Source organism: Nyctibius grandis, chromosome 3 (assembly GCF_013368605.1).
Source record: "Nyctibius grandis isolate bNycGra1 chromosome 3, bNycGra1.pri, whole genome shotgun sequence".
Lineage (NCBI taxonomy): Eukaryota > Metazoa > Chordata > Aves > Nyctibiiformes > Nyctibiidae > Nyctibius > Nyctibius grandis.
This window is the reverse complement of record NC_090660.1, coordinates 32,151,551-32,178,607: the sequence shown is the minus strand read 5'-3', so window position 1 is coordinate 32,178,607 and position 27,057 is coordinate 32,151,551. Positions and strand designations below refer to the sequence as shown.

Here is a 27,057-nt window from a genome sequence, read left to right as displayed (position 1 = left end):
TTGGCAAATTCCACTGAACTAACTTGAATTACAGTAAATGTAAAGCACTAGCAATACTAAACTACTGTACATAGTCAGTAGGGGATCCAGTGACTGTTGTTAAACCATCGCACTCTGGTTTAACTTGAATTAAACACGTGCACATGCTTCCCTAGTCAATAAATGCAGTACTTTGATGTCTGAATAGCCAGAGGGCGTCTGAAGGTGTATTGAGCAGAAGAGTCTCAGAGGGCTGTGAGAGTACATCACTGAAGGCATTCACCCGGGGAGCGATCTGATCCTAGAATCAGAAAAAGACTAAGATTTGAATCATCTCTGGAGGTTAGCTCGTCCAATCCCCTGCTCAAAGCAGGGATAGCTTCCTGGCTAGATCAGCTTGCTCAGGGCTTCACTCAGCCAAGTTTTGAAGATCTCCAAGGATGGACATCCACCACTTCTCTGGGCAACCTGCTCCAGTGCTTGACTCTTCTTACGGAGAATAATTTTTTCCTTATGTCCAATTGGAGTCTCTCTTGCTGTATCTTGTGTCCTTTGCTATCAGTCCCATCACTTTGCACTGAGAAGTGGCTTTGTCTTTTCTATATCCATTTGTTATTTACTGGAAGATCGCAATTAGATCTCACCTGCCATTTCTTCTCCAGGCTGAACAAACCCATTTCTCCTAGCTACTCCTCACAATGCATGGGCTCCAGCCTCCTAACCATGTTGGTGGTCCTTCATTGGTGGACTTTTAAGCAGAAAAAGGACTCAGAAAAAGAATGGAAACTTTTTCTGTTTGCTAAAGTGAATGTAAAAGAATACATGCATATAAGGAAGAAATATGTGCAAAATGAGATTCAATTTAGCAAGAGAACTACAGTATAACAAGAAATCATTCTGTGAGGTTTGTTCTTACCTTGTTGATGTCCCAAAGAAAACACTGATTAAATACATTCAAGGAAAAGGAATCAGCAAATGATTTCAAGATGGATTGCCTATTACTTCTTTTGAATCTGTCCTCTCTAAATAGTAATTAATGTATCTAAAAACAAGAATTAGCCCTTTAAAAAGATGAGGCTGTTCATGCACATAATATCAATGAAAAGGTCTCAGGGACCAGAGAAAGAAGAAGAGAGAGAATAATGAGATAAGTTAGACCTAATGAAATAAATTAGACATCTTCAAATTAGACAAGCTTGATGATAAGCATCATCTAAGGATACCCAGAGAAGTGGCTCTCACTGTCTCAGAAGCCTTAGCAGTCATCTGAAAAACTGAGTTACGGGAGATTAGAAAAGAGCAGATGTCTTTGAAAGGCTGAAAGAGAGGAGCTGGGAAATAATAGAACAATCAGCTTAACTTCAAGGCTGTCAATATGGCACTTTTCATGAGCTCTAAATTATTTTTACCATAACAATAAGAAATATAAATCCAGATGACCTAAGCTGATTTTGCAGCAATTCATTTAAACTCCCTCCTTGCCTCCTGTGAAAATATATTACTAAGGTGTAAAAGAACACATATTTCTAAGGCGTAGACCACTTCAGACCAGCTGACTGCATTTATCCCTCTACACTTTAAAAAACCCCCTCAGATTCAAAGCTAGGAAATGATAGGATATAGAAATATATATAAAAACAAGTTTACTATAAACACCATAAGGTCTGTGCAAACGACAGGTTTAAAAACAGTGAACAGACTGACTGAGGCTGCAAAACTCGAGGTGGTGTTAAAATGTCCATAGGAGCAACTAAAGTTGCACAAGAGAAGCAGCAACGTTCAACCATTTTGGAAAGTGGGGGATTGCTTTCTTTTTGTCCATGTAAATGGCCATTCAGGAAGAAGGTGTCGACTCATGATTTCTGTGGGTTCATCCTTAAGACCCTATAGGCACTGAGAAATTACATTACAGAAGACAGAGGGAGGTTTCTTCAGAAAAGATGGATATCTGATTATGGGCCACTAACACCCAGCTCCACATTATCTGCGGGAGAAGGTGAAAGCTCAAAGAAGTAAGATCTCTTCTTTCTCCACAGTTGAGAGAGTTCTTTCGTCAATGTGATCAGTAACCTGTTGCAGAGACCTGTTAGCATTGTGAGGGCCTTACACCAAATGGTGCACGTACTCTGCCACCCTGGCTATTTAGAGGCCACTTAGCAACACACCAAACCTAAGAAAGCACATGAACTTCCATCCATTCTTCTATCATAGTTATCCTTTCAATTAATTATTTTTTTTCTAGGAGGGGGAAGCAGTTGGTTGGATTCAACCCTCCTCAGGATCAGAAACTCCATTATCTCAAATCCTAACCTGCAGGTTGAACAGGATTTCAAGCTGAGGTGGAGAGCCCCTCTCAGAAATCCAGACAGGACCTCAGGTGAGGGGACGAGAAGCAGTTTGCATTGCTCTTTCACTACTACTTTGAGACTGTCCCCAAGAGCAGATCCATTATACGTTGACCCAGACATCAAGACTCCAACACTCTTTGCCTGTAGGACATACGTGTGTAGGTGGTGGACGAAGCTGGGAGCTTCTGGGTGTTCCTTTTTTTACCATGATGTAGTCATGCCCTTTGGCTCCATTCTGTACTGCAGGCAGAGCTGAGAAACATGTTTTCTGCCTCCATAGCCCATATTTCTAGAACAATTTATTGGTCCACTAAGTGGAGATCATGAGGCACTTCCATGAGTTCCAGCCCCTTTCTGCATTAAGAGGTATGTATTTTGAGGCAGAAAAGAAGGCAGGTATCTTTGCATTAAAGATGATCCACATACTAAATACGGTATGTTTTAAAATCATAATTCAAAGTAATTTACATTATTTATCATCATGAGTGTCACCACATAAAAAGCCCTTAAGCAATAATTACTGAAAAATTTTTGCATTTAATTTTATTTTCTTTTTGTATTCAAGAGAACTTTGCACAAAGCTAGTTATATCTTCTTGTTGTTCAGTAAATCGGCACATTTTGCACAGCTGCACAGATTTTTTTCTGTCATAAAGAGAAAAGCAATTTGAAAAATTAGAATATGAAAATGAAGTTATGAGGCACAGAAACCCACCAAGAATATTCTAGAATAATTGCAGCAGCACAAATGTCTTGGAATTTAAAACAGTCATGAAGTAGCCAGGGGTTTGAGGGTGGTGCTTATTCTCCTCTACTCGTTGCTTGTGAAGCTGCATCTGCAATACTGTGTCCAGTGTAGGTCCCCCATTAGAAGATCTGCCAACAAACCAGAGAGGCCCACCAGTGAAGGCCCACGAAGATGGTTAAGAAGTTACAGTGTATGATGAATGAGGAGGGGAGGAGAGAGCTGGGTTTGTGCAGCCTAGAGAAAAGACTGTTAAGGGGGTTTCAGTTGCTGTCTTCAACACCCCAAGAGGTAGTTTCAGAGAAGATGGAGCCAAACTTTTCTCAAGAGTGCATAGTGATAGGACAAGAGGCAAGAGGCAGAAGCTGCATCAGCGAAAACTCCAACTGGACATACAGAAAAACTTCTTCCCTGTGAGAATGGTTAAGGATTAGAAAAGCTTATCCAGAGAGGTGGTGCAAGTGCCATCCTTAAAGATTTTCAAGACTGATCTGGACAAGACTTGGAGCAAATTGGCCCAACCTTGAAGTTAACCCTGCTTTGAGCAGGGGTTTGAACTAGGTGACTTCCAGAAGCCTCTTTCAACCTAAATCCTTCTGTATTTCTGTAATTTTATAATCAGAAAAACTCTCAGTGATTGACTGGCTCCTGATGCGCTGTCCTCAGCTTCTGTCTGTAGCAGCTGTTCATCTGAAAGCTCAGACTGACTCACCTCTCCGTGGCGAGTATGTGGAATCTACAAGGCTGCCTAATTGAACGTACAATTACTGTAACATTTCAAAAATACCTCCCAAGAACCATCCTTCAGCTAGCTCACCTTGAATCATTTGAGTTACCTGCTACCTGGCTTTACATCCTACATATCTGCATCCAGCACCATGGATGTTACTGAACAGTTTCTGTTCTGTCCTCCCTTCTCCCCCTTACCTCTGCCTTTTTCTTTGGGTGAGGAAACTATAATCAAATGCTGATACGTTAGCAAGTGGGTTTAAAAAAAAATTTAGGAAGTTTTAATTATGCTGGTTGCCATTACATTCATATTTCTTATTGGGAGATGCTACCATATGTAATCTAATGTTATAACTTAGTGTTAGGTTCATCATACTCTTTGCTACCATGCAGGACCTGGAATTTAATTCCCCAGGAGATTTTGCATTTGTAAAAATTCAGATGATGGAGAACGAAGAGTTGAAAATGCAAAGTTTTCTACAGGGTAAAACGGCTTTAAAAATCCACTTGAAACATCTGAAATGGACATTTTTAGTATTTCAGGCCATTTCCCCAACTTCCTCTTCACTGCCCTAGAATGTCAGCTGAAGATATGGGCAGACAGCTGGACAGTGTACCAGACTGACAGCTGGCCAGGGAGACATTCAGACCTACAAGGGCAAGAAATCCTGGTAACACCATGTTCAGGGTATCATCACCTTGTTGCACAACAAGTAAGTTGTTGAGTCTGAAGCCTGAGAAGCCACAGGAAACGGGAGTTTAGGGGGTGGTTCTCGAGAGCCTCCCGGATAGATTTCTAGGTTGAGGAGCCCTGGAAAAGATTCAGGGGAGGCTGCCAGAAGTCTTACTGCTGTGTTCCTAAAGACACTTTTTTTCCCCTCCAATAAGCTGGTATTTTCCAGAAGAAAAGCATTCTATGAGAGTCTGTTGTGGACAGATACTTAATTTTTTTAAATATTAGAAGGAAAATACTATACTCTCTTTGGTGCTCGGTCACCCTGCTCATCAGCATTTTGATGTGAAATTCCTCTCCTATGATCTTGTTGTAATGAAACAACTAGCTCAGGATCGTTTCAGAGCTGCCAAGGACCTGCAGACCTCCAGAAAACTCTTCTGTGTGGGAAACAATTCAAACAGCAGCTATTGGTTTAGGTCCAGCTACAAAGAAATGCAGATGGACCTTACCAGGCTGAGCAACTGGGTGATAAAACAGCAAATGAAACTCAATACAGATAAAAGTGATTTATATGGGGAAAAATAATGCTAACATCACATGTAAAACAACAGGCTCCCAATTGCCGCTCAGAATATAACTCCACTGAAATGTGAGCTTGTTATTTAGTAGCATTAAAAAACACCAACCAGACACTGGAGGACAGAACAGAGAGCACACACTTGCATAAATGCCACATCCTAATAAGCATCATGTACAGTTCTGGTTCCCCCACCTGGAAAAGTACATAAAAACTGAGAAAAGTTCAGAAACATTTGATAAAGATGATGGAAGGTTTGGAGTAGTCTCCATACAGGGAACAAACAAGTAAGCTAGGACTCTTCAGATTAGAAAAAAGATGACTGATAAGGGATATGACAAGAAGACAATAAAATCACAAGTGTCTTGAAGAAACTAGTCGGTGATCAGTTACGCGTTGTCTCTTTCAATGCAAGAAGTAGGGATCATCGAACACTATTAGGAGCCAAAATAACCAAAAGGAGGTAATACTTCACACAACAGATGGGATCTTGGGGCTCCGTGCCACAGGATGTTATGAGCACTAAAAGTTCACATGGTCTCAGGGAGCAATTGGCAAATTAATGGAAGTGAAATATACAAAGGACCATTAAACCCAAAGACCACATCTCTGGTCCTAGAAATCCCTGGAGTCTGGGAGAATATTCTGGGCAAGGATCATCGCATGTTTGCCCTGTTATAAGAATTGTAAGAATTGTTTTGGTCACTGTTCATACTGGTTTTCCCTTTAGAAACAGGCAAATTGCTAACACACCTGAAAGCCCTTATACTACACAAAGAGAAAACTGGGGAGGAGTCAGTAATTTCAAGGGATGACAAATGGAGAATGGGAGTGGAAGACGCAAAGCATCAGAAATACAAAGAGATACACAGGTGAGGCAGGAGTGTATGGGCCCGTTCCCGAGGGATGGTTTGGTGACAGAGCGCCTGGAGTTACCCATCCTGCCAGAGCCACACATGGGTAACTCATTTAAAGAAAAAGCAGGATTATAGGCAAATACCTATGTAGCCAACAGCCTACTTAAATGTAACTGAATAGGAACACCAAGTACAGAAGTAAAAAACTTAATTTAAATTTGTAGCACAAGCAGCCACACCGTAAGAAGTAAACCAGATTTTAGTCAGAAAACAATACTCAGGTTTGTTTAAGAAACACAGAGCAACAAATTAAGTAATAACTAAATACAACCACGTGTTTGATACAAGGATCAGTGGTAGGTGTGGAAAATCCACCTGGAGCGACAGAGGTGCAGACACCCTTCGAGCAACACCGCACTCTGAGGGCACGCGCAGCTCGGTGGGGCAGCGAGGTGCCTCGCACCCCTGTGCGGCTGCAGGTCCCCCCACGCCGCGGGCTGACTGACCTTCCCGACTGCCAGCTGCAAAGCGGAGCGGCAAAAACATGGGCTGCTACGAGCGCGCCAGCCGGCTTTATCGGGACATTTGTTGGGAAAAACAGAACTGCTGTTGTACCCGCGCTGCTTTGCTGGGGGTTGTTTACAAGACTTGTCCTGGACAGACAGCGGGGCAAGACGGCGTGCCCGGCTCGGCTCCGGCAGCGATGCAGCACGAGCACACCGCTGCTTGTTTTCCGGGCTGTTTTCCCACTGGGAGAAAGAAACGCACAGATTTCCCTTTGCTGCAGCCTCGGTTACAGGAGCTAAATTGCTTTCTTCTACTGCTAAGACTAAATTTGAAGTTTAGAGCCAGGAATTTTTATAGGCAGCCTCATTGACTTTTAACAGGATTCAGACATTTAAGCAAAAAAATAAATCACCCCGGTGGCATTAGATTATGGCATATTAATTTTGCGCTGAACTAAAGTACGAAAATGCTAACAAACTTCCGAAGCAATGACTAACATTAGGTAAAGACTGAAGAAAAAGCTACAAAGGAGTATCCCATGTGGCATTTTGCCTCCTTTTCTTTCTAGGTTTTTCAGTCAACAGGTTATTTTCTGAAGGCTCCAGCAGCTTCCTGAGGGCATCTCTAAGCAGAACATAAACAGACCATTCATTTAGATGCAGGATTTGTTTTCTTTTTTCCCCTCTTTCCCGTATAAAACCCTCTGCCATCAGTGCAAACATCTACAGTCTGTGTATCTGAGAAACAGCAATGTTAACTAGAGAAATCTCACATTTAATAGGGACTGCTTACAAGGATGGACTTAATTCATGAACTTCAAACTTTTAAGACTTTCACATTTTTAAACTGAAGAGGATGGCATATCACTTCTCTTTCATCTTCCTTTTAAATTATTTGCAGCAACCCACGTTCAGAAGGACCCAGACGTTCAGCTACCTGACCATCAGAGCCACAGGAGCACACAGGTCAGCACAATCAAAACACACCCCGTTCTATTGGGCCCCCAGCCTGGGAAGCTAGGACAGCGTTTTCACCCACTGCCTAGAGTTTTGGGTATCTTCCTTTCTGGCACTCAAGGTAAGGGTAACTGGGACAGACCAACTGGTGTATTCAAACTTGCAGTATTTAAAATATCTCTCTCTCTCTCTCTCTGCAATCTGGTTTTTTTTTTTGAGATAGGGAGTAAAACTGCAGATAAGTGCAAGAAAATTAGACTCCCAGTTTCTTGGCTGAAACCTACCATTTGCACTTGACAGGAAAAACAACTCCAAAAAAACAAGAGCAAAGCAAAATTTCATAGATAATGCAGGAAAACAGGACTACTCAAAGGATTTAAAATGATGCAGATGTGGGCTCTTATTCTATTACAAGTCTAAGTTATACCTGATTTCAGTTAGTTTATGATCCAAGAACCTACTTTTCTTTAGCTCTCAGATAAAAGCTTTCTACTCTCATTTCAGTCTGCCAGTGGTAAGCTACCACATGTAGATGTGGTGCTTAGTGACATGGTTTAGTGGTGGACTTGGCAATGCTAGGTTAACAGTTGGACTTGATGATCTTAAAGGTCTTTTCCAACCAAAACAACTCTGTGATTTCAGATTTAAAAATTATACTTTGCATAGACCTCAATTCAAAAGAAAATTCTGCTATGCTGCTCTTCAGCCTAAGGAGCTGACAAAAAAGAACCTGTACAATCGCAGCTCCCGCTTCAAAGAACAAACTCAAACCTTAGCAAAATACAAGGGCAAGAACTGATTTTTTATTAACCTATTTTGTGGACTCTCAAGAGGCAAATGAGTCCCATCAATGGTTCTTCACTGCATGAGACTAATATCTTATCCAAGGACATGGCATTATTTCACTTTTACATCTCTCCCTCAAGAATACTCCCTTTGATGAAGTAGTTCAAGGGCAGGCATCAGAAAGTCTGTTGTACCAAGGTACAGCAAATGGATCCAAGCCACATTAGGATGTCATCAGTAAAAATATACATGGAAAAAGTTAGTTCGACAAGCAACACAACTATTTGCACCACCATGGTCCTAATGGAGGACAATACATTGTACCACTGGTCACTTTCCTTTCAGGTCAACTTGATACAAGTACAAAGCGTATTGCTGAGAGCAAGTCATGAAGGATGGAATTTATATTATAAGTTTCTGAGGTAGCCAACTATTTTTAAGTCAGATTAAGTAAATTACCCTTTTGGACCTAAATACCCTCTTTTAAACATCTACTATACAACAATATATATATCACCACACTTTAACTGTTATTTCAGCTTTATAGCTGAAAGTATCTTGCAAAACTTAAGAGACGACTCGCACTTGAAGAAATGACAGAGAAACAGATGACCGCAGCAGATTTCAGGGACAGTCATGGACTCTTAAACAGGCACATTTCAAGATATGAGTTTGAGGCATGCTCAGCATACCTGAAGATCTAGCTAATGGACATTTACTATCTGTACCTGTTAAGCAATTCACCACTCTGAAGAAGAATCTCAGACATCAGTCTCTGGCAAAATGCATTCTGCATTTTTTTTTCCCTAGGATGCTGTGCATGGTTTTGTTTTGAATAAATGTTAACCAGGTTGTTAGTTAGATATCCTATATGTGCATTTGTACGCATACTCACACCAATTCCCTTATCCATTAAAGGACCTGTGTAATTAGTAATCAGAGTGGGTGGTAGGTGGAGTAAGCAATCTGAAGAGAAAAATATTTTTCTAGAACTTACGTGCTTCAAATGAAACCCCCATTTTTTCTTCTGAAGGAATTCTTGACCAGTTATACAGGCAGTTCATTTGTACACACCATTATTCCATTTCAAATACGGGCTCTAGATTTTTCTGGTGCATGGTCCACTGCCAGCAACAGACACACAAACCCACCAGTAATATGGAGCTTAAAATGCTAAAAAGACGACACACTTGAAGAGAAATTTCTTTATAGTTTTCATTTAAAAAATAAAATAGGTGAAGAGGAACATCTCATTCCAATCAAAATTTTAAAATATACTTCCATGCTAAAAGAAAAAGTCTGGATGTGAGCCTCATGGAAGCTGCCAAGTAATAGAGAAAGAAACTTAATCTTTCACATCACTCGTATCCGTGTCTTTGCTTTTCTGGCTTACATAACTGTTGGCATTTTTACTAGATTGATCTAAATCCTCAATTTTATTTTCTACTTCCATAGTACTGCTTTCCACAGGGCTGTGGGAAGATTCTTCACCTATTTCTGCTTCCATTTGTGTGACTAAATTATGTTCTTTATCTTCCACATCCATTCCTTCCTCTGTTTGTGCCAGCCTATGTTGGACTTCTTCCTCTGTTTTACTTTCCGATTCCTCCTCCTTCCTCTTTGCTTTAAACACTTCAACTCCCATCATCCTCAGGTAATGAAGTCTCTCATTCTTGGGCACGAAGGCACGGAGTGATGTCTTTCCTTGCCAACCACACAGCACTATAGGACACTGAAGATCATCAGGTTTTCTACAAACAAGCAGTTACATTTGGTCAACTACAAGAAAGTTAATATTAAAAACTTAATTTTATAGCCACACGCTGATAAATAAGTGCACAATCTTTAATAGTGAATGCATTTTTTAACTTTTAGTAGAAGATGCAAGTACATTGGTCTTAACTTCAATATCCAAAGAGGTACCTGCTTGTCTGCAAGCAAGCAAAAAAAAAAATAAAGTGCAATGCTATTAAATTTCTGCAACAGGCAAAATAATTTTCTGGCTCTGGTTTTGAAACTAATATAAGCAACAGTAAGATAAAAGCTGACATTTTAAAAGTTCTCAAGAGCTTCTGATACTACTTTGTCAACACAAATGAACAATGCAAAAGTTCAACTTTTGCTGTTCCAAATGCTGGACTTCACAGGGAAACAAACAAACAAATAAATCACATGCAGTGATACTGTGGACCTCCGGCAGAACTACTAGCTCTCCTTTATAAAGCTAAATCCTGCAATTGTTTTAAGAACTCACAGGCAAGATAGCTTCTTTCCCTGTTACATTCTTTGTATCCTGTCTGGCTTTACTGTTGACCTCACTGCATCTCTATGCCTCCACTTCTGTTTTTCCTAAATGAAAATAAGTTCTTGTCCAAGTTTTAAAACTGTGTAAATGGAAAGCAACACATTTACTTACTCAGGGTCTGGGTCGTACTTCAGAACTATACTTCCCATTGCTACAGGGAAGGGGGATGGGGGGAAGAAAAACAAAACAGATGTGTTACTTGGTACAATGTTAAAATTATTGTAATCATAATCTGAAAATGTTCAAGAAAACAAGTTTTTAGACAACCACACCACATGAGCTGGTTAGCAGTACAGTAAGCTGTAGACAATACCAGGTTTTATTCTTTCCTTTTTTTTTTCCAGACCGGAGTATTTATATATTTACAAAAGCAACTGCCAACCCTTCTCTCTCCCAAACACCAAACAAACAAAATACAAAACCACACAGTGGATTAATTTACTCAGTGAATCTAGCAAGGAACTTTTACTTCAGTAAAATGAACATAAGAGTATGCCAGGCCAAACTTCAGAAAAATTGTTCTTCCTATTTTGTCTCATCAAGCACTGAAGCACAAGGACCAGCAATGACTTGGAAATAAAACAACATAAACAGACAACTGAAAACCAGTCTTCATTTCTTCAAGGATCCAGCATAGAGGAAAAAAAAAATTTAATATGACTAGACATTGCTACCCACATTTAAGAAAATCAAATCTGAATAACTATATTGATACATAAAATCATGACAAACAATCTCAGATGACAAACAGTTTCAGCTGGAGCACTAACACACGTAAAGATCAGTAGCATATAAAAAAATCTTTGTTCATCAGATATTTTAAATGCTGCCTCACAGCATTGCTTCACAGAAGTCACAAGTTTGGCAACTCTTCTGTTCTCCGGAGTTCATAAACCTTAAAGGCTGTGATCAGAAAGGACTACAGTTTCTAGTAGCACACTGGGTTTCCGTAATGCTTACTTACCTAATTAACAAGTATATTTAAGATTAAATTTAGTCAAATTTTTTAGCAAGTAAGAGTTTATGAGACAGGATTTTCATAGTCTTCCATGTACTGTATAATAATCATTTTGTCATAGCACAAATTAGAAGGCTTACCCATGCCTTTGACTTTCTTCTGTGTTTCACTGCTAAATTTACTTAAGAATGGATTTTCCTGGGTTAGCAGAATTTTAACATCTTCTATGCAGACATTTATAATCCTTGCATGAATGAATGGGTACAGAGTATAAATTCCCTGTTTAATAAATAAATATAATTATTTCAAAATGCAACCTCTGCTTTCTGAAGGAAAAATGCTAAAAACAGTATGTCCTTCAGCTAGTATCAGAAAACAACTTTCACATTTTAAACCATACTGAAATTGCAAATTGTCATTCATCTGACAAAGTTAATGCCAGCTGTGCAATAGGCTCTAGAGGAAATCAAAGTATCTCCTTTGAAAATACAATGCTATGTAATTACCTCTTGTGCTAGTCTGAACGCACATCCAAACTGTTCACCATCACTGTTGCGAGACCAGACTTTTATCCCTGTGTTAATAACCTGCAAATGGCAAAGCCAATAAGCATCATTAAGGAGTACAAATTCTAAACCACCACTCTGAACTTTGTTTTTCCTCAACTGTTTGACTAAAAGGAGGAAGAAAGGATAATTCTGCCGTAACGTTTGCTCATTTGCACTGGACACTGAATTAAATTAATGTGAAAATTCATTGAAGAGAAAAAGGAATTCCCACTATTGATCCACAGTTCTCTCTCAACATAAAACACCTTTTACTCCTTTCCATGTTGAAAACTGAACACTGTGAAGAAGTGTCACTCTTAAAATGAGGGCAATGAACTATTAAGATCTAATTTTAATTTTAGCTTGAGTAAGAATTTTCTGGGTGATTCTGGGAAAGTCAATCAAGGACAGGATTTTAAAAATGCACAAGTGCTTATATTAGGACACTATATCCTTTGTGGTACCCGAAGTCTCACTGCCTAATATAATGCACCAGTTTCTTAAAATTTTGTTAATTATGTAGCCATTTCCTACATGTGGGATAAAAGGATAATTATTTATCCATCTCAAAGATCTATTGCAAAGATGTAATGAATATCCTTGGAAATTTTCATGATTTGACTGGACGAGGCCCCAAACTGTATCTGATCTAGCTTTGAAGTTAGCTCTGCTTGGGGCAGAAAGGAAGCTGGACTAGATGACCTCATTCTCACTTAAATTATTCAATGACTTTTAAGACAAATCTTTAGCATTTGCAAGGCATTTTCCATGGGGAGTTATATAAAAAAAAAAAAAATCATTTTTCCCTCTAATTCACAAAAACTACTTCTTATCCCATTATCATTCAGCTTAACAACTTTTCAAAATGTTCAGTTGTTGAAATTACTTTGAAACAATGTCCCCGTGTAACACAGCCAGTTAATAATTCAGCTGAAGTTATCCATTATTTTTCATAGGCTTTCAAATCTCTTAATACTTTTATAATTTAGGAGCTCATAAATACAACAGTGTCAATGTAAACTTGTGAAGGTACCTGAAGACCACATAACAACGCTGGTACGCACACAGCAGTTCTATTCCCTTCCTCTACTTTCAGCTTCCCTTCCATCTGCTAAAACACATATCAATTTTAATCTTGTGATTATCTACCTCTCAGAAACAACTTTTAATCTCTTTAACAGAGGAGGGATAGAGACGAAAACATTCGTCCAGACTAAAAAAAAGGCCTATGAGAGGGCTAATCCTCTATATGAACAGTAAGCTCGGCAAAAAAGTTCAAGGAGACATCCACTGATGCTTACGATCTCTGTTAGGAACACTTGAAGAATGAACCATACCTTCATCTTCTCACTGTTGTTCAGAAGCACATTCCTTAGCTCCTTAGAAACCATGTACAGCTGTCTCTTCTTTCCTTCTTGAGTTCGAGTTAGTAAATTCATCTTGGGAAATGATGGGTCCAATGCATAAAACTTCCTGTGGCCATAATACTTGTTTTGATTAACTGAACAATGAAATGACATACTCAAAATGTATGGGTTAGCCATTCCCTCAAGCTATCTCTGCAAACACTTAACACTTTGGCTCCAGAACACAAAGATCAGACTTTCTAAGACGCATGACATCAGAAAAGACAAGCTGTCATAGACTCTAAGATACACTCCAAAATTTCCAGGGCAAACTATAGTTGGCTATTTCATTTAAGAAGAGCTTAAGCGTTGAGGGGAGGGGCACCTGGTGCAAAGCTAGGGAAAAAGTTTTATGTATGACCAACTAGACCCATCTTTTGTGATGAATAGAACTACTAATATTCCTAAACTACTAGGAATCTTACTTCCAAAACAGAAACATTTTTCTCTTACTGGATAGGAAGGAACAATGGATCATCTTCAGGGAGAAACACAAAAGGGTCTTCTTTAAAACCAAACAACTTCATTTTTTTAGATGGTGGTGGTCTAAAAACAAAATAACATTGCATTGTCAATTTTAGTAAAAGTACTTGGTTTAAAATCAGTATATTCACTTAATTTAGTCAACACTTGCCTTACGGTAACAATAGTATGCCAAACAGAATACTGACATCTTCCTGTGCTTCACTAAGACAATATTATCCAAAATTTAACTTCTTAAAATGAGGAAGTGAAAGCAGTGCTTGAAAACAGAAACCACAAAAACAAGTAAACACAGATTTCTGAGGGAGTAATTGTGAAGACAGTAAAGATCTTCCAAAGGTTAACTTCTGAAAGTAGTTTTTTTTCCTTAACAGAGAAGAAAGGACTAACAGACTTTGCACAGGCTAATAAGAAAAGTGGCTATGTTCCTAACTTGCTGAAATACAAGACAGAAAATGTGGAAACATAGGACACCTGAGCAAATTCATTAATTCTTCTTGACTGACTTCTAAATGAGTCCAGTAACAAAAGAACTACAGAATACTCAGCAATTACAGAGTTGTCACGGGACAAATACTCAGACATGGTCTCTTACCCGCATACTCCTTCCTTTTTGCTTTGCTCAGTGTCTGAATTCTGCAATTCTTGCATTTTCTTAGACTCTTCATTTTCAGCAAGTGTTGGTTCTTCAGTAATAGATTCAGAACCATCTGAATTAGCTGCTGTCACTTCAGTATCTCCTGTTCTTTGTGGTAGTTTCTGATGAACCTATTTCAAATTATAGTATTTTCAACAAAGCAAAAGTAGTATCTAACTTGTAACAAAAGGTACCTATGTTCTCTCTTTGCATGGGCTTAATTCTTACTAGTTTTTATGTAAGTGCTTAAACAGATCCATTTAGGAAGTTAATTTGATTAATAAATCAAGATACCATTATAAATTGCATTTACGTCTAGTACTGATCTGGACAATTTCTTACCAACTATCCAGGAAAGCCAGGGAGGTGGTGGAGTCACCATCTCTGGATGTGTTTAAGAAAAGACTGGACATGGCACTTAGTGCCATGGTGTAGTTGACATGGTGGTGTCAGGGCAATGGTTGGACTCGATGATCCCAGAGGTCTCTTCCAACCTGATTGATTCTGTGATTTACAAAATCATGGTCAAGCACTCAAGGAGAAGACTGCTTTAAGTCAGGATCTGCTGCTTTCCTCCTAGCACTCAAAGTGACACACACACCCTGCTGCTGTGTGCTTTCTGTAAGAGTGCTATAATGTTAAACTTAGAACAGCATGAACTATTTGGATGACACTTGCTTCTGAATAAATGCTTTCTCCTTACTGCCACACACATTTTACTCATAAGGTGTTCCAATGAAGCAAATCAAATAGAAACAGCTAAAAGGGATTCACACAAGAAGTTTCTCTCAAAGATACGAACAACCTAAGAGATCAAATAAATGTCAACTTAAAATCCTGTTGACAGGATTTTAAAGACGATTGACAACAAATGGATTAAAGTCAGATGGCTGAAGCTGCTGCTGCTCCTAACAGTTTTACCCCTGCTGCTGATCTGCTAGACTAATCTGCTAGTGAATCACTCCTGAGCAACCAGCCACAGAGTAAGATAAACAAATCAGAATTAGCTTATAACACAGCAGAAAAAGCCTTCAGCATAGAGACCACACACAGCTGAAGGAAGCGACAGCTTTAACTACCCAATCTAATCTGCTTCTGTAATTCTTTCAAAGCCTTAATTTTAGGTTCAAGTTTTATCTTGCTATTTTACTATGATTTCAAAATCCCCCCCTCCTTTTTTTTTTCTGTTTTAAAATGAGATTTTTTTTAAAGTTCTTAAGGGATTTAGGAGTTTATTTTTAATTGACACACTGAACTATAACTGAAGGGCAGATACAAAACAGTTATAGTATATTTTCTATTATGTGAGCTTTCAAAAAAAATCCAGAAATGTTATTAGAAGTAAACATTTTACCTTTGTTACCTTAGGCTGGCGTTTATTCCAAGGCATTGGAGATTTTTTTATTAACACAGCCACAAAGAAACCTCCTGTGTTCTGGTGATGTGGCAATATCCTAAGACTAGGGGGAAAAATAAAAAGAAATGTTGCAGTTCATCATCAGCATTCAGGCTCTCACAAAGTACTAGAAGTGTCACATTTATATTTCCTTTCAGGGTAAACTAAGTATTCCTATTAGGATTGTTCAGATTTAATTTATCAGGCTAGAAACAGGATCTAAAACAGAGCATTCTGGCAAAATAACTTGCATCAGTGCAACGCATTCATTTCACTATTCACATCTGAGCTTTAATGACTCATTTCTAAACACTATTTTTAGAATAGCTATGGAAAGTCTTTCATAGAAAATAAGTCACTTTGTTCAAATGTTAAAAGTTTTACATACTTTTCCAGTAATTTTGGCTATGTATCTCTATTGGATGCAAAGAATTTGACCTGTTTGTGTGAGTACTTATCCCTTGTAAGCAACTTTCAATAATTTCTCTCAATTCACTGGAATTTAAATATTATGGGCTGTCATTTCGTATGAAGCAATCAAAATATACTGGGACCTATACAAGCACAGGTCTACACTGCAACACGTTCCTAATCTGACCCAATTATAATTTGCCCACGACCACACAAGGTAACCATCAAAACCTCATAAAATCTACTCTGGGAAAACTTACCAACGCTCTAGATTCATTGCCTTTAGCTTGTCTTCATCTTTTACTGGAAACATAGTGGGACGTATTTGTGTTTGTCTATTTGAAGGCACATCTTTCCACTCTTCAAACCACTGTCCATCTTTCAGCATTACCTTCAAAGGAGTAAATACAAATACTGTGAAGAATATAGGCCACCATTTTACAAGTTTTAATTAAATACTTTCAGACCAAGGTTCAGATGGAGAGAGATTTGTTATTTCAACAGCAAACACAGAAATAAATGTTACAGGGAATACAATATACTCTTAGTGGTCTTCATATATATATTTTGTAGCTTTATACAGTACAGAAAAAAGTAAAATTAAGATTATAAAGCTACAGTTATGCATTTTACATTTATCCTTCAGGTACAAGCACACAATTTAAACTTTGGAACTGCAAGAAAGAAATCCGCCAGTTTCTAAGCTCTATTTCCGATGGCAGAACATACGCAAATTTTTATTCCATGCATCTTGTTCATTAGCCTACACACAGGCATAAACCTGCAGGCTGCCATTGCAAGAGACTAGTAAAACAGTGAGAGACGACAGAACAACCAGTGGTGTTGCAAAGGTGCTCATAATTAAAATTTAATCAGAGCTTCTTTTCCTACTACCAGGATGGCCACCTACTCTTCTTGATTACACTCTTAACAGGAAGCTGAAGCAGCTTTGGGCTTTTTTGCCCCTCCCTACCAGCCTGTTTCCAGAATTGAAATCACATAAGGCCTGGAACAAAATACAAGATTCTATTAATATTCTAGCATTACTCACATCTCTGCAGGTTTTATAGCTTACTTCCAGAAAGGATTTAACATCTTTTACTTTCAAATGATTCAAATGGACCAGCTAAAGAACTAGAGAATCTAACAGACTGTAAAGATGGAGGAGGAATAACTTAAAAAGTGGCTGAAATTATGTTGCCATCTACAGGCCACATGCACACAATGGAAAAGGGAATTAATATTAAGGAAGTATTGGAGGCAGAGCAAAGAAAGCTAGAGGAAAAACAGGACAGCAGATGAGGAGACGAGAACTTACCATCAGAAAGATTTTTAGCCCTCTCCCCTACGATGCTATATTGTCTAAAACTCTAAACAGCGAATCACTACCATTACTTCAGCTCAATCTAATGTTTTGAAATGTTAACTTCAAAATTTCCCTAATTTAACACTCTACCGCAGACCAAGAACTTCAAAAATACCAGGTACCTTCCATTTTGTAATTCCTGGCATCCTCTTCAAACCTGGTAACTCAGAAGAGACGTCAGCAAGTTCTAAGGCACCTGAAATCCCCAGAATATAAACATTCTTGAAAACAGAATGAGAGTTGTGTTCTTAATTAACTTTTATAAAAATAGTTTTCCTTCAAGTTTTAAGACCGTGTTAAGACCATTGCCTTTTAAAACTGTCAAGGAACAAAATGTTATACAATTACTACTGTGTAAATTAACAAGAAAGATGGTAAGAACTGTTCATAACAACTACAGAAGTTTGCAGCCTATAAATGAACCAAAATATAACGGTTAAATACTTTTTGTAGCAGCTGCACAGAGTAATACTCTACAACCTGTATCATTAAACACCAGTGTTCCAGGCAATGTAGGTGTAGAAGATTTTATTCTCACTTACTTAGTATTTGAATTTACTACACTGATTTTCAGAGAAGTACTCTTTTGGGATGACTAAGCCTTTTAAAATGCTTGATATATTGTCATTTTATGGACTTACAACCTTAATATATTCCAGTGTGAGAAGAAAAAGAATTTATTATTTTTTAAACAGAAAGGAAAATTCCAAACTGTTTAACAATAAGGTAAGTACTATCAACCTCACAGGACAAAAGGATATGTGCCTAAAATATGTGAGATTACTACAAGAAACATCAACAGAGTATAATTTAATCTACTGAATAAAAACTTTAAGCTGCCCCAAGTCCAGAAAGAGTGATATAAAAAGTTACTGTTTAAACAGGTGATCTCTATAGAGAAGAATAACCTTAAAATTTCTTGTGATTCTGAATACTTAGTTATTTAACAATTAGGTAGGCTTTTCCTCATGTCATACACAATTTATCAATCTGTTCTACATAACTAACCATTTACTCTTTCAATGATGGTTTAAGCAAGTCTTTTAAATAAATGAAGAAGTGATACATGAATTCATAGACAAGTTCCAAAATGACATTTCAAATCTGATTAAAGGTGATGTTTGCATCTGTCCTTTGAATATTCCTGCCTACCTACAGCATGACTTCAACTCATAACTCAAGCCTACATCAGACCGATAAGCCATTAAAGGGTCCATTAGAAGTACTACAATTCCTAGAAGGGAAACATGGTACAAAAGTGCCTTTTCCTTACTCCTTCAGCCCTAAGGGGAAAGCAATCTCTGATCTGCTCCACAAGTAGCAGTGTTACACAGTGCTAGGAACTAAGTTAACAGCGAAGAACCAAGAAACCTTCTGGACTGAGCTGAGCAAATCCTTGAGGGCCAATGCTTCCTGCAGACCACTGCACTACCTCACCCTTCTTTAGCTACACCTACATTTAAGCCCCAAGGATAATGTTCACTTGCTGGGACACATCATAGCCTCCAAGTAAGCCTCAAAATATCTCCACTGGGCAGAGACAAGATCCAAATGCCACAGCCAGCCAAGATCCTTATCTCCAAGTACTGAATTTGCCCAGGATGCTGCAATTGTTGGCCTCCATATTAACATCCATACTGCTTTGTGCTCCTATCCAACTAGTCCTTACTGCTTTCCAATCTTGTCATTGTTAAACTTAACCCTGGCATACTGCAGCCTTCAGTAAGCCAAGCATACTATAATTTACTGGAAACAGGTCTATGTTGTTCTTTCACTCAGTCCTTTGAGTGGAAATTAAATAGTCAATTCCTAATTATCTGCAGGCATTTTAGCTAAGCTGCTGTTTCAGAGACAATGAAATTTCATGCGTAATTTGGGGCCAGAATAGTGACTGGCACAAAGAAAACATTACACAAAACAGGCTATTCTACTTCCAGAACCAGGTCAGCTCCAGGAGCAATACAGCTGCTTCTGCTCTGTACAAGCTCAACTTAACAAAGTCTGTGGAACTTTTCATGCAAAATCTCATTAGATGTCTTCAGACTTCAGGTTACTGACTCAGAAAAAACAGCGTCCATCAGCTCAAGACCAGAAATTTGGGCTACTAAACCCTACTATCACAAACTTATGCAGTGCAGCTTCCCAGCTCATCTCAGTTTTTCCACCTCTTGTTATTTCAGATGACTGAGACTTAACAGCAAATTAAGCAAGCCTTCATATGCAAGTCAAAAGTGTAAAAAAACCCATGAGCTTGAAGACATTAAAATTCCAAGCATGTCAAAATGTGGGTCGAAGGATGCTAAACATATCAGTGACTCCCACCTACTGGTGCACAATAACGTTCCTCTAACTATTTAATTATGCTCTGGGCTTTTTACTCTGATAGCATACAACAGTAATGTCCCATGCTGTGTTTTCCAAAGGAAATATAAATGTCAGACATGGACTCCAACCAGTGAAATTGGTTAGCAGAAGCCAGATAACAGAGACTGAATTCCATTGATGTGTAGAAGTCTTTTGTGTATCATTAACACAACTTCCTCAGGTTTTATATTTGCACATGATTCAGGCCCATTTAAGAAGACTGCTGTTATCAACACCGATGAAAACCTACCGGTACCAAAAAATTGCTGCAGTTTTGCACACTAGGAGCACAGTACCTACACTAAGCTTATCATACACATATCCTTTTTTGGGCTGAGAAAAAAAAAAAAAGATTTCCCCGCTCCGTCCAAGCTCGCATTCTCACCTTGACTCTTTTCCAGCAGAGATGCAATCACAGCTTCATTTTCAATAGGATTCAACGAACACGTAGAATATACCATTCTCCCACCTTCTGCCAGCTGTTCAACACCACGGGTCGCAATTCTTAACTGCAATCTAACAGAACACTCTTAGTCTAGCCATGTATCATTTGGGAACCAGAAAGATTTGCCATCAAATTTCTTACAGGTGAAGCTATACTGCAGACATATACTCCATGGACTAAGCCAGCAGCTGTCACTAGTACACAAACTCAAGTCAGTTTTAAACTAAGTCAGCTCAGTGCAGGCTGCACTGCAGACACACTCACAATTACACCTATTAAAACAGGTAACTGAAACCATTATATTCTAAAGACTTTAAAACATTACTATTAAATTTTACAAGTTTCTGTATTTTCCAGCAGTATTTTACCTGCCTAAATGCTAAGAATCCCAACCAAAGGATTTGTTTCCGGTTTCATTAGCTACCTTGTTTAAATCAATCCAAGGAACATTAATATGTCAGATATTCATAAGAATACAAGCAATTTAGATTCACACACTCCACTCGTCACATCTGAAATATTACACTTTCTCTGAATAGCACATAAGCTCTTGATTTGAGAGAAAAGCAACTCTTCTTAAGTCTCTGCTTTGTTATATATTAACATGCGAATGCATGCAGATGTTAAAGATATGGGAAAAGGGGGAGAGAGAAATAAAAGAAGTGCAGATGTGTAATAAGCATTTTTACCCATGGAGCTGCAAACTATTTTGTGTTGTCCACTTCTTCCATACATCAATGTTTTTCCTCATGGTTCCATCTCCACTGTAAGAGAAGTTGAACAGATTTGTATTACTTGTGAGTAAAACCAATTTCATATCAAGTAATTTATAGCAGCAAAAAATTAACAGTCCTTCTCCCATGTTAACTAGTTCTCCCATGCTGTACTGTTTGTTTCTACACCATCTTTGTATTTCAATATTCTGAGTGTGAATACAAAACTTATAGCCTTCAACTAACCAAATTTAAGTACCACTTGGAATGAAAGTTGATTTGGTATCCTCTTACCTAAGACAGTTTAAGGCATTCACCTGTTTTGGAAGTTATTATAAACCGTAACTCATTAAGCAACACACAAAGCATAACTCAGTAACACAAAAATTCTAGCACTGCATTTAGTACAATAAAATCTGCGCACTGAAGATCACATGCAAGATACCTGCAGGGGACGTCACATAAAATCCTGTCATAGAAGAGAACCTCTTTTCTTCCATCAACATCTATTTGTAGGTTAGGAATGCTGGAGGCATCATGATTTACCACCATGATGCACGGACTGTTTAACCTCTTAGCCTGATGAACCAGCAAATAGCAGCGCTTGTTGTCGACATCATTAGCAATTACAAAACCCTCTGGAAACATAAAATAGTGGGAAGATGCTTCAGTGTTCAACAGCTAAATAATTTTATGTAGTTTATTGCCTTATCTTCAAAGTTGTGTAAATCTTCCACTAGAGATTTTTACTCAAAAGACTACTTACGAATAGAGGACCCCTTACTGGACATAAAATAACGAAGTACATTGAGGTTTAACTGATGTGTCAAATATAGTCTCAAGAGTTCTAGCTTCCATGCGTCGGAAATAAGACACAACCAAGGGTCCTTCAACTTTTAATTCTCAAAGTAAAACCCTTGTAACCGAGAAAACCTCCACTGCCACCAAAGACAATCTCTGTACATCAGCAGATTTTCAGTAGAACACAGAAAGAATCTACTCCCCGCAGCTTCACAATTTCTGTGGGCAGCATTTTCTGTGAGCATCTAACTGAAAGTAAAGATTCTGAAGCTTAAAAAAAAGATAAATATCATTACCATTTTAAGGCTAAAAAGCAGCTTAATCCAGTGTCTGCAGGATACCACTAAAACACAGGTGCTCATGGGCCACCATCTACTAAGTAAACATGATTTATATACAAAAATTAAGCTCTGAGCACATCTACTGTAGTCTGAACTGTGAAAATATATATATATATACACATAAAAACTCTTTCTGCTTCAAGCCAAGGAAGCCTACAAAGCTTGAAGGAAAAGGTGGCGTACTTCCCATCTAACTCAACCACTTTGGGAATTCAATATGTAGTTAAATGCAGTTACTTATCTGTGATATTAAAAGTAATCTTCTACAAGAAAAAGCGGAAATTCAAAGTCACAAAAGTTTTTGGTAGTTTTTCCAGACTTACTGGGAAAAGGAACATTCATGTCTGCATGCAACATTTCAATGAGTTGTGCAGTCTTAGATCCAGGTGCAGCACACATATCTAGAATCTACAAACACCAGAAAGTTAAAAAAAAAAGTCCTACCTTGTATTTTTTAAGTACTTGAGAAATTCACTATGGTTCTTGTTTAAATTAAATATTTTTGCATATACTTGCAGAATTATGATTGTTCTGAATACCAATTTGCAAAAACACAAAGTACAGTTCTGTTCTTTGTATGCATCACAGAATGCAGCTTTATCTCTGAGCGTCTAAAATATAACAAGGACTGTGGTTTGTAGGGAACAAATACATCATCTGAAAATAATTTGAAAGAGAAATCTGAATATAAATATGGGGATATGGTCCCTTTGTCAGCTCACAAGCAATTCCGACTGAAGTTAACTGGAACTTTACATATACACACAAATATTAAGGGCAAAGTTACATTCAAGAGCAAGCTGTACTTTTCTTTAACTATCAATAAATTAATCAGAGATTATCCGACACAGTTGATTACACAGGTTTTATAAAAATGAACTGCTATCCCTCCTTACACATTTGCATTTTAATGCAAAAAATCAGGGCAGCATAAACTGCCTGTTTCTGTATCCTGGACGAAGTATTTGGGAAGTATTCAAACTGTCATCAGGTAGCAGAACAGAACAGTAGACAACACCACCTGATTTCTAGCATATTTCTCCCTCTTGGTTCATTGCAAACTTGGCTTGTGATCAAGTCATTCATAAAGTCATTTCCACAGCAAATCATTTGACAGCTAACACTGTTTTCTCAAGTAAGGAAGCTTAGAATCTTTCCTCCAAGATACAGATTTTCAGAAACATACGACTATCTTCTGGACCTTTTGCTAGCTGAAATTGTGCAAGAGGATAAAGGATGGGGACGGATCTGCGCAGATTCTCGTGCAAGCCCCTGACATGAACAAGACTAAGCTAGAAGACAGACCTCAGAGAAATGCAAAGAGCATTTACTGACAGTTCCAGAGAGCACGTGATAAGCGCTGCCATGCAGAAGTGTTAATGCATCATGAGACATACTCAATAAGAGAGCAACATATCTGCTGTTTAAAGTAACAGTTGTGACGCTACTGGTTTCTACTTACTTTTGTAGATAATGCAAAAGATAATGAAGAATAAGCAAGCCTAAACATGCTCTAAAATTGTCCAGCAAGTCAATGGTGAGGAAAAAAATGAATTGTGAAAAATAGATTAAAAATGAACACAACTACAGAGGTTTGACAATCATCAAGCTGATCGTTGTGTTAGATAGGAATCAGTATATAAGACATGATGTAGAGAACATGCTGGTTAAGCATGAAAACTAACCTGCAATTCTGGTCATAACAAGCAGCTCAGAAAGTATGGCAGTAAGAACCATAAAAGGTCCTAAATGACAACAGTCAAGGCATCGTTCCAGCAGCTATTTGCTGTCTTGTCACCAGAGAGTATAAAGAACCTATTCTGAGTCTGATTTATGAGGAAATTTGTGAAATCTTACAGTCACTCCTGGAAAGCGCTCGTTGAAAATATAGTCACCCAAGTTAAACATTCAACACAAAAAAAGTATGCGGCTATCTTAGTATATGCAATATAAGTTAAGGCGTGTGCAAAAATATTCTCACAATTTGTGTTTTACATTAAGTCAAACACCTTCACTACCTGTTCAACTCCAAACAAAACTCACAATGCGTCTGTGACACATTAGGACTGAATCTATCACTCAGTTCATTATTCGTTTAAGAGAGGTGAGAAGATGTTGCCTCACGCAACATAGCCATCAGCCCTGTGTCATACGTTAGGTTGAGGTGAGAGTAGGAGAAAATAAACTGAAAAGTTAATGTATGCTAAGTAACGTTAACATAAAAATAAGTATGTACAAATGAGTCTCTATAATATATAGGTCAGAAGTTTGAAAAACTTAAAATTTTTAAGAAAGTGCACAACATGGTTGCTTGAGATACCAAGGCACTTCTAATTAGCTCATTAACTTAGCAGATTAAGAAAATAAAGCCACCTGATAGATTTATTCTGCAAACAAACGTAGTGTATGAAAACATCACTAAGGTTAGAACAGGAAGTTTGCTACCAGATATCCCCATTCCTACAATCTGCCATTAGGAAATATCACGGGCATTCCTTAGACACCTCAGTTAAAGTTAGCAATCTGTACTCTTCAGCCACCATTAACAGCATGTTTCAGCTCACACAAATTATTTTGCCTAACAAATCTATAAAGCAGAAGTTTGCAACTTCTTCAAAAGGCATAGACGGGTGAAAACTACCTGGCAGGGAACATTATCATTTGAATCTGGAAAACTACATCTCCTCACAGTGTGATGGATAGCAGGAAGTTAAAAACCATCATCTTGCTTTAAAAGGGGGTTGAAATATGAATATATAACTTAGATGCAGCTAAATACATTCACACTTTGAAAGTAAGATTATGTAACTACTTAAAAACAGTGTTTTTTTACAGGGTATTACATAAAGCTGAAAAAGCAGATGTTCCCCTGCCTGCCTGTTTGTGACCTGAACACTAGTTGATTGCTGTGGTTTACATGCAGAAAGCATACAACATACCAACACAAAACAGAACTGTGAATCAGCATTGATTGCTTAATCAAACTATCTTCCAGGTAAAAACGCTAGTACACAGTATGTTCTAGATTTACCTTATGATGAGGGTTAACATTAAGCAGCAGAGGTGGGATCATACTAACAGCCTCCTGACGACTGATATTTCCCTTGAAAGAAAAAAAACAAAACCAAAACAAACTCCTTCTTATGCCATTCCAAAAGAATGCATTTCTTTTGCAATAAATTTTTTAAATCTCTATGTAGTAAAATGATAAAACAATCAAAAACACACTATTATAAACTTAGGATTAAATTTTGTTAACATTTAACAAACAAAATCACAGTATTTCACCCAACTGAAATTTCTGATAATTACATATTTGCTCCAATTTTATTCATTCTACAGATGTAGTTTCCGCTCAAGAAATGAGAAACTGGCTTCCACCAAGTGAGAAGCTCCATCACTAAAGGTAAGTCTTGGTATGTACACACACTTACTTTTTACCAGACTCAAATACCTGTTTTCTAACACCAACTAGTTATTTTACAGGGACTCGTTTTCACATGCTCAAACAAAAAAAAAAATTGCAATTAATTTAGGAGAAATATTTGTAACTGCGGTTACATGCCAGAGTCACGGGATGAATCACTGCCAACAGCAACGTAAAATCCAGATTCTTCTGAGCTACTCAACTTCTGAGAGAAAAGATACAGTCTCAATTTCTCATACTGCATTTAAATAAAACACTGCTCAGCATATGAAAGAACAAAAATCAAGATCTACCCAAAACTTACACATTCTGTCTCGCTAACCAGAAACTGATGAAACTTTTCCAGTTGCGGCGACTTGCGTAAGATTTTTCTACTCAAGTTAGTGTGCCAGGCTAACTCTTCTGGATACCTGGGAGAAAAGAGATGGAAAAATGGCAGAGCCAAAAGAAAGAAAGAAACCAACTCGTCAGGCTGGATGTCGGGGACACGCAGGGTGCCTTATTTCACTTCCAGCTCACTCACCAGCTCAGCGACTGGGGCATTTCGACTTTTTGGCCGTCTACCTCCAGGTCCTGCAGCTCTTTGAAGTACTTCTCCTTCAGGCAGTGGAGGATCTCTTTGGCGTGGCTGCAAGGGAGAGAGGCCCGCAGAAGACGACCAGATCGAGACACACGTTCTCCAAACACCAGACCGCCTCCGCGGCACTAACGGCGGGTACGTGCCAGCCCTGCCCGCCCCCGGCCCCCCTCCCCGCCCTACCTCCGGTAGCCGGTGATGCGCAGCGTGGCGGGCAGCGGCTCCCTCAGCGCCGCCATGAAGGCGCCCCACTCGCCGGCGGGCACGATGCCCAGCTCCCGGTAGTACCGCTCGAACAGCTCATTCTCCTTCACGATCTCGGGGTAGCCGGCGGCCCAGCCCTAAAACATGCCGCCACCATCAGCCCGGCGGCCCTGCCGCTCCCCGCCCCGCCCCGGCCCGGCCCGGCTCTCACCGCTTGCTCCCCGCCGCCGTCGCCATAGCCCCGCTCCTGCCGCTGCTGCTGCTGCTGCCGCCTGCGGTCGCAGGCCCGGCGGCCCATGGCGGCCAGCCGCCGGCCGAGCCCCACCGCGCGCCCCGCCGTCGAGGCAGCCGCTCCCCTCCCGCCCCGTCCGGGGGATCGCGGGGCCACTCGACTGCGCCGCCGCGTGCTCGCGCCGCCACGCTCATGCGCGGGCCCGCCCCCGGCACTCCTTCCGGGCCGCGTCGCGTCGCGTCGCGTCATGTTACGTCCTGTCACGTCACGTCATGTCATGTCAT

General features: G+C 39.0%; 1 protein-coding gene across 2 annotated transcripts; it reads right to left on the bottom strand.

Annotated features, from left to right (window-relative positions):
- Nucleotides 1–9,349: 9,349 nt before the first annotated feature.
- NSUN2 (NOP2/Sun RNA methyltransferase 2) lies at nucleotides 9,350–26,904 on the bottom strand. Of its 2 annotated transcripts, none has more exons than XM_068396010.1 (19): nucleotides 26,753–26,904; nucleotides 26,521–26,678; nucleotides 26,284–26,388; nucleotides 26,065–26,170; nucleotides 25,365–25,436; nucleotides 22,657–22,741; nucleotides 21,637–21,829; nucleotides 21,168–21,242; nucleotides 20,419–20,549; nucleotides 17,792–17,865; nucleotides 16,564–16,694; nucleotides 15,860–15,956; nucleotides 14,455–14,627; nucleotides 13,830–13,922; nucleotides 13,308–13,443; nucleotides 11,929–12,009; nucleotides 11,563–11,701; nucleotides 10,576–10,615; nucleotides 9,350–9,910 (listed from the first exon to the last, which is right to left on the bottom strand). In XM_068396010.1, exons 1-19 carry the CDS (start codon nucleotides 26,837–26,839, stop codon nucleotides 9,505–9,507), a joined length of 2,382 nt encoding a protein of 793 aa, XP_068252111.1. In that variant the 5' UTR covers nucleotides 26,840–26,904; the 3' UTR covers nucleotides 9,350–9,504. The 2 variants fall into 2 exon arrangements, with proteins under 2 accessions (XP_068252111.1, XP_068252110.1); XM_068396009.1 differs by having other exon boundaries at nucleotides 15,851–15,956; nucleotides 26,753–26,902.
- Between the last annotated feature and the right edge of the window lie 153 nt (nucleotides 26,905–27,057).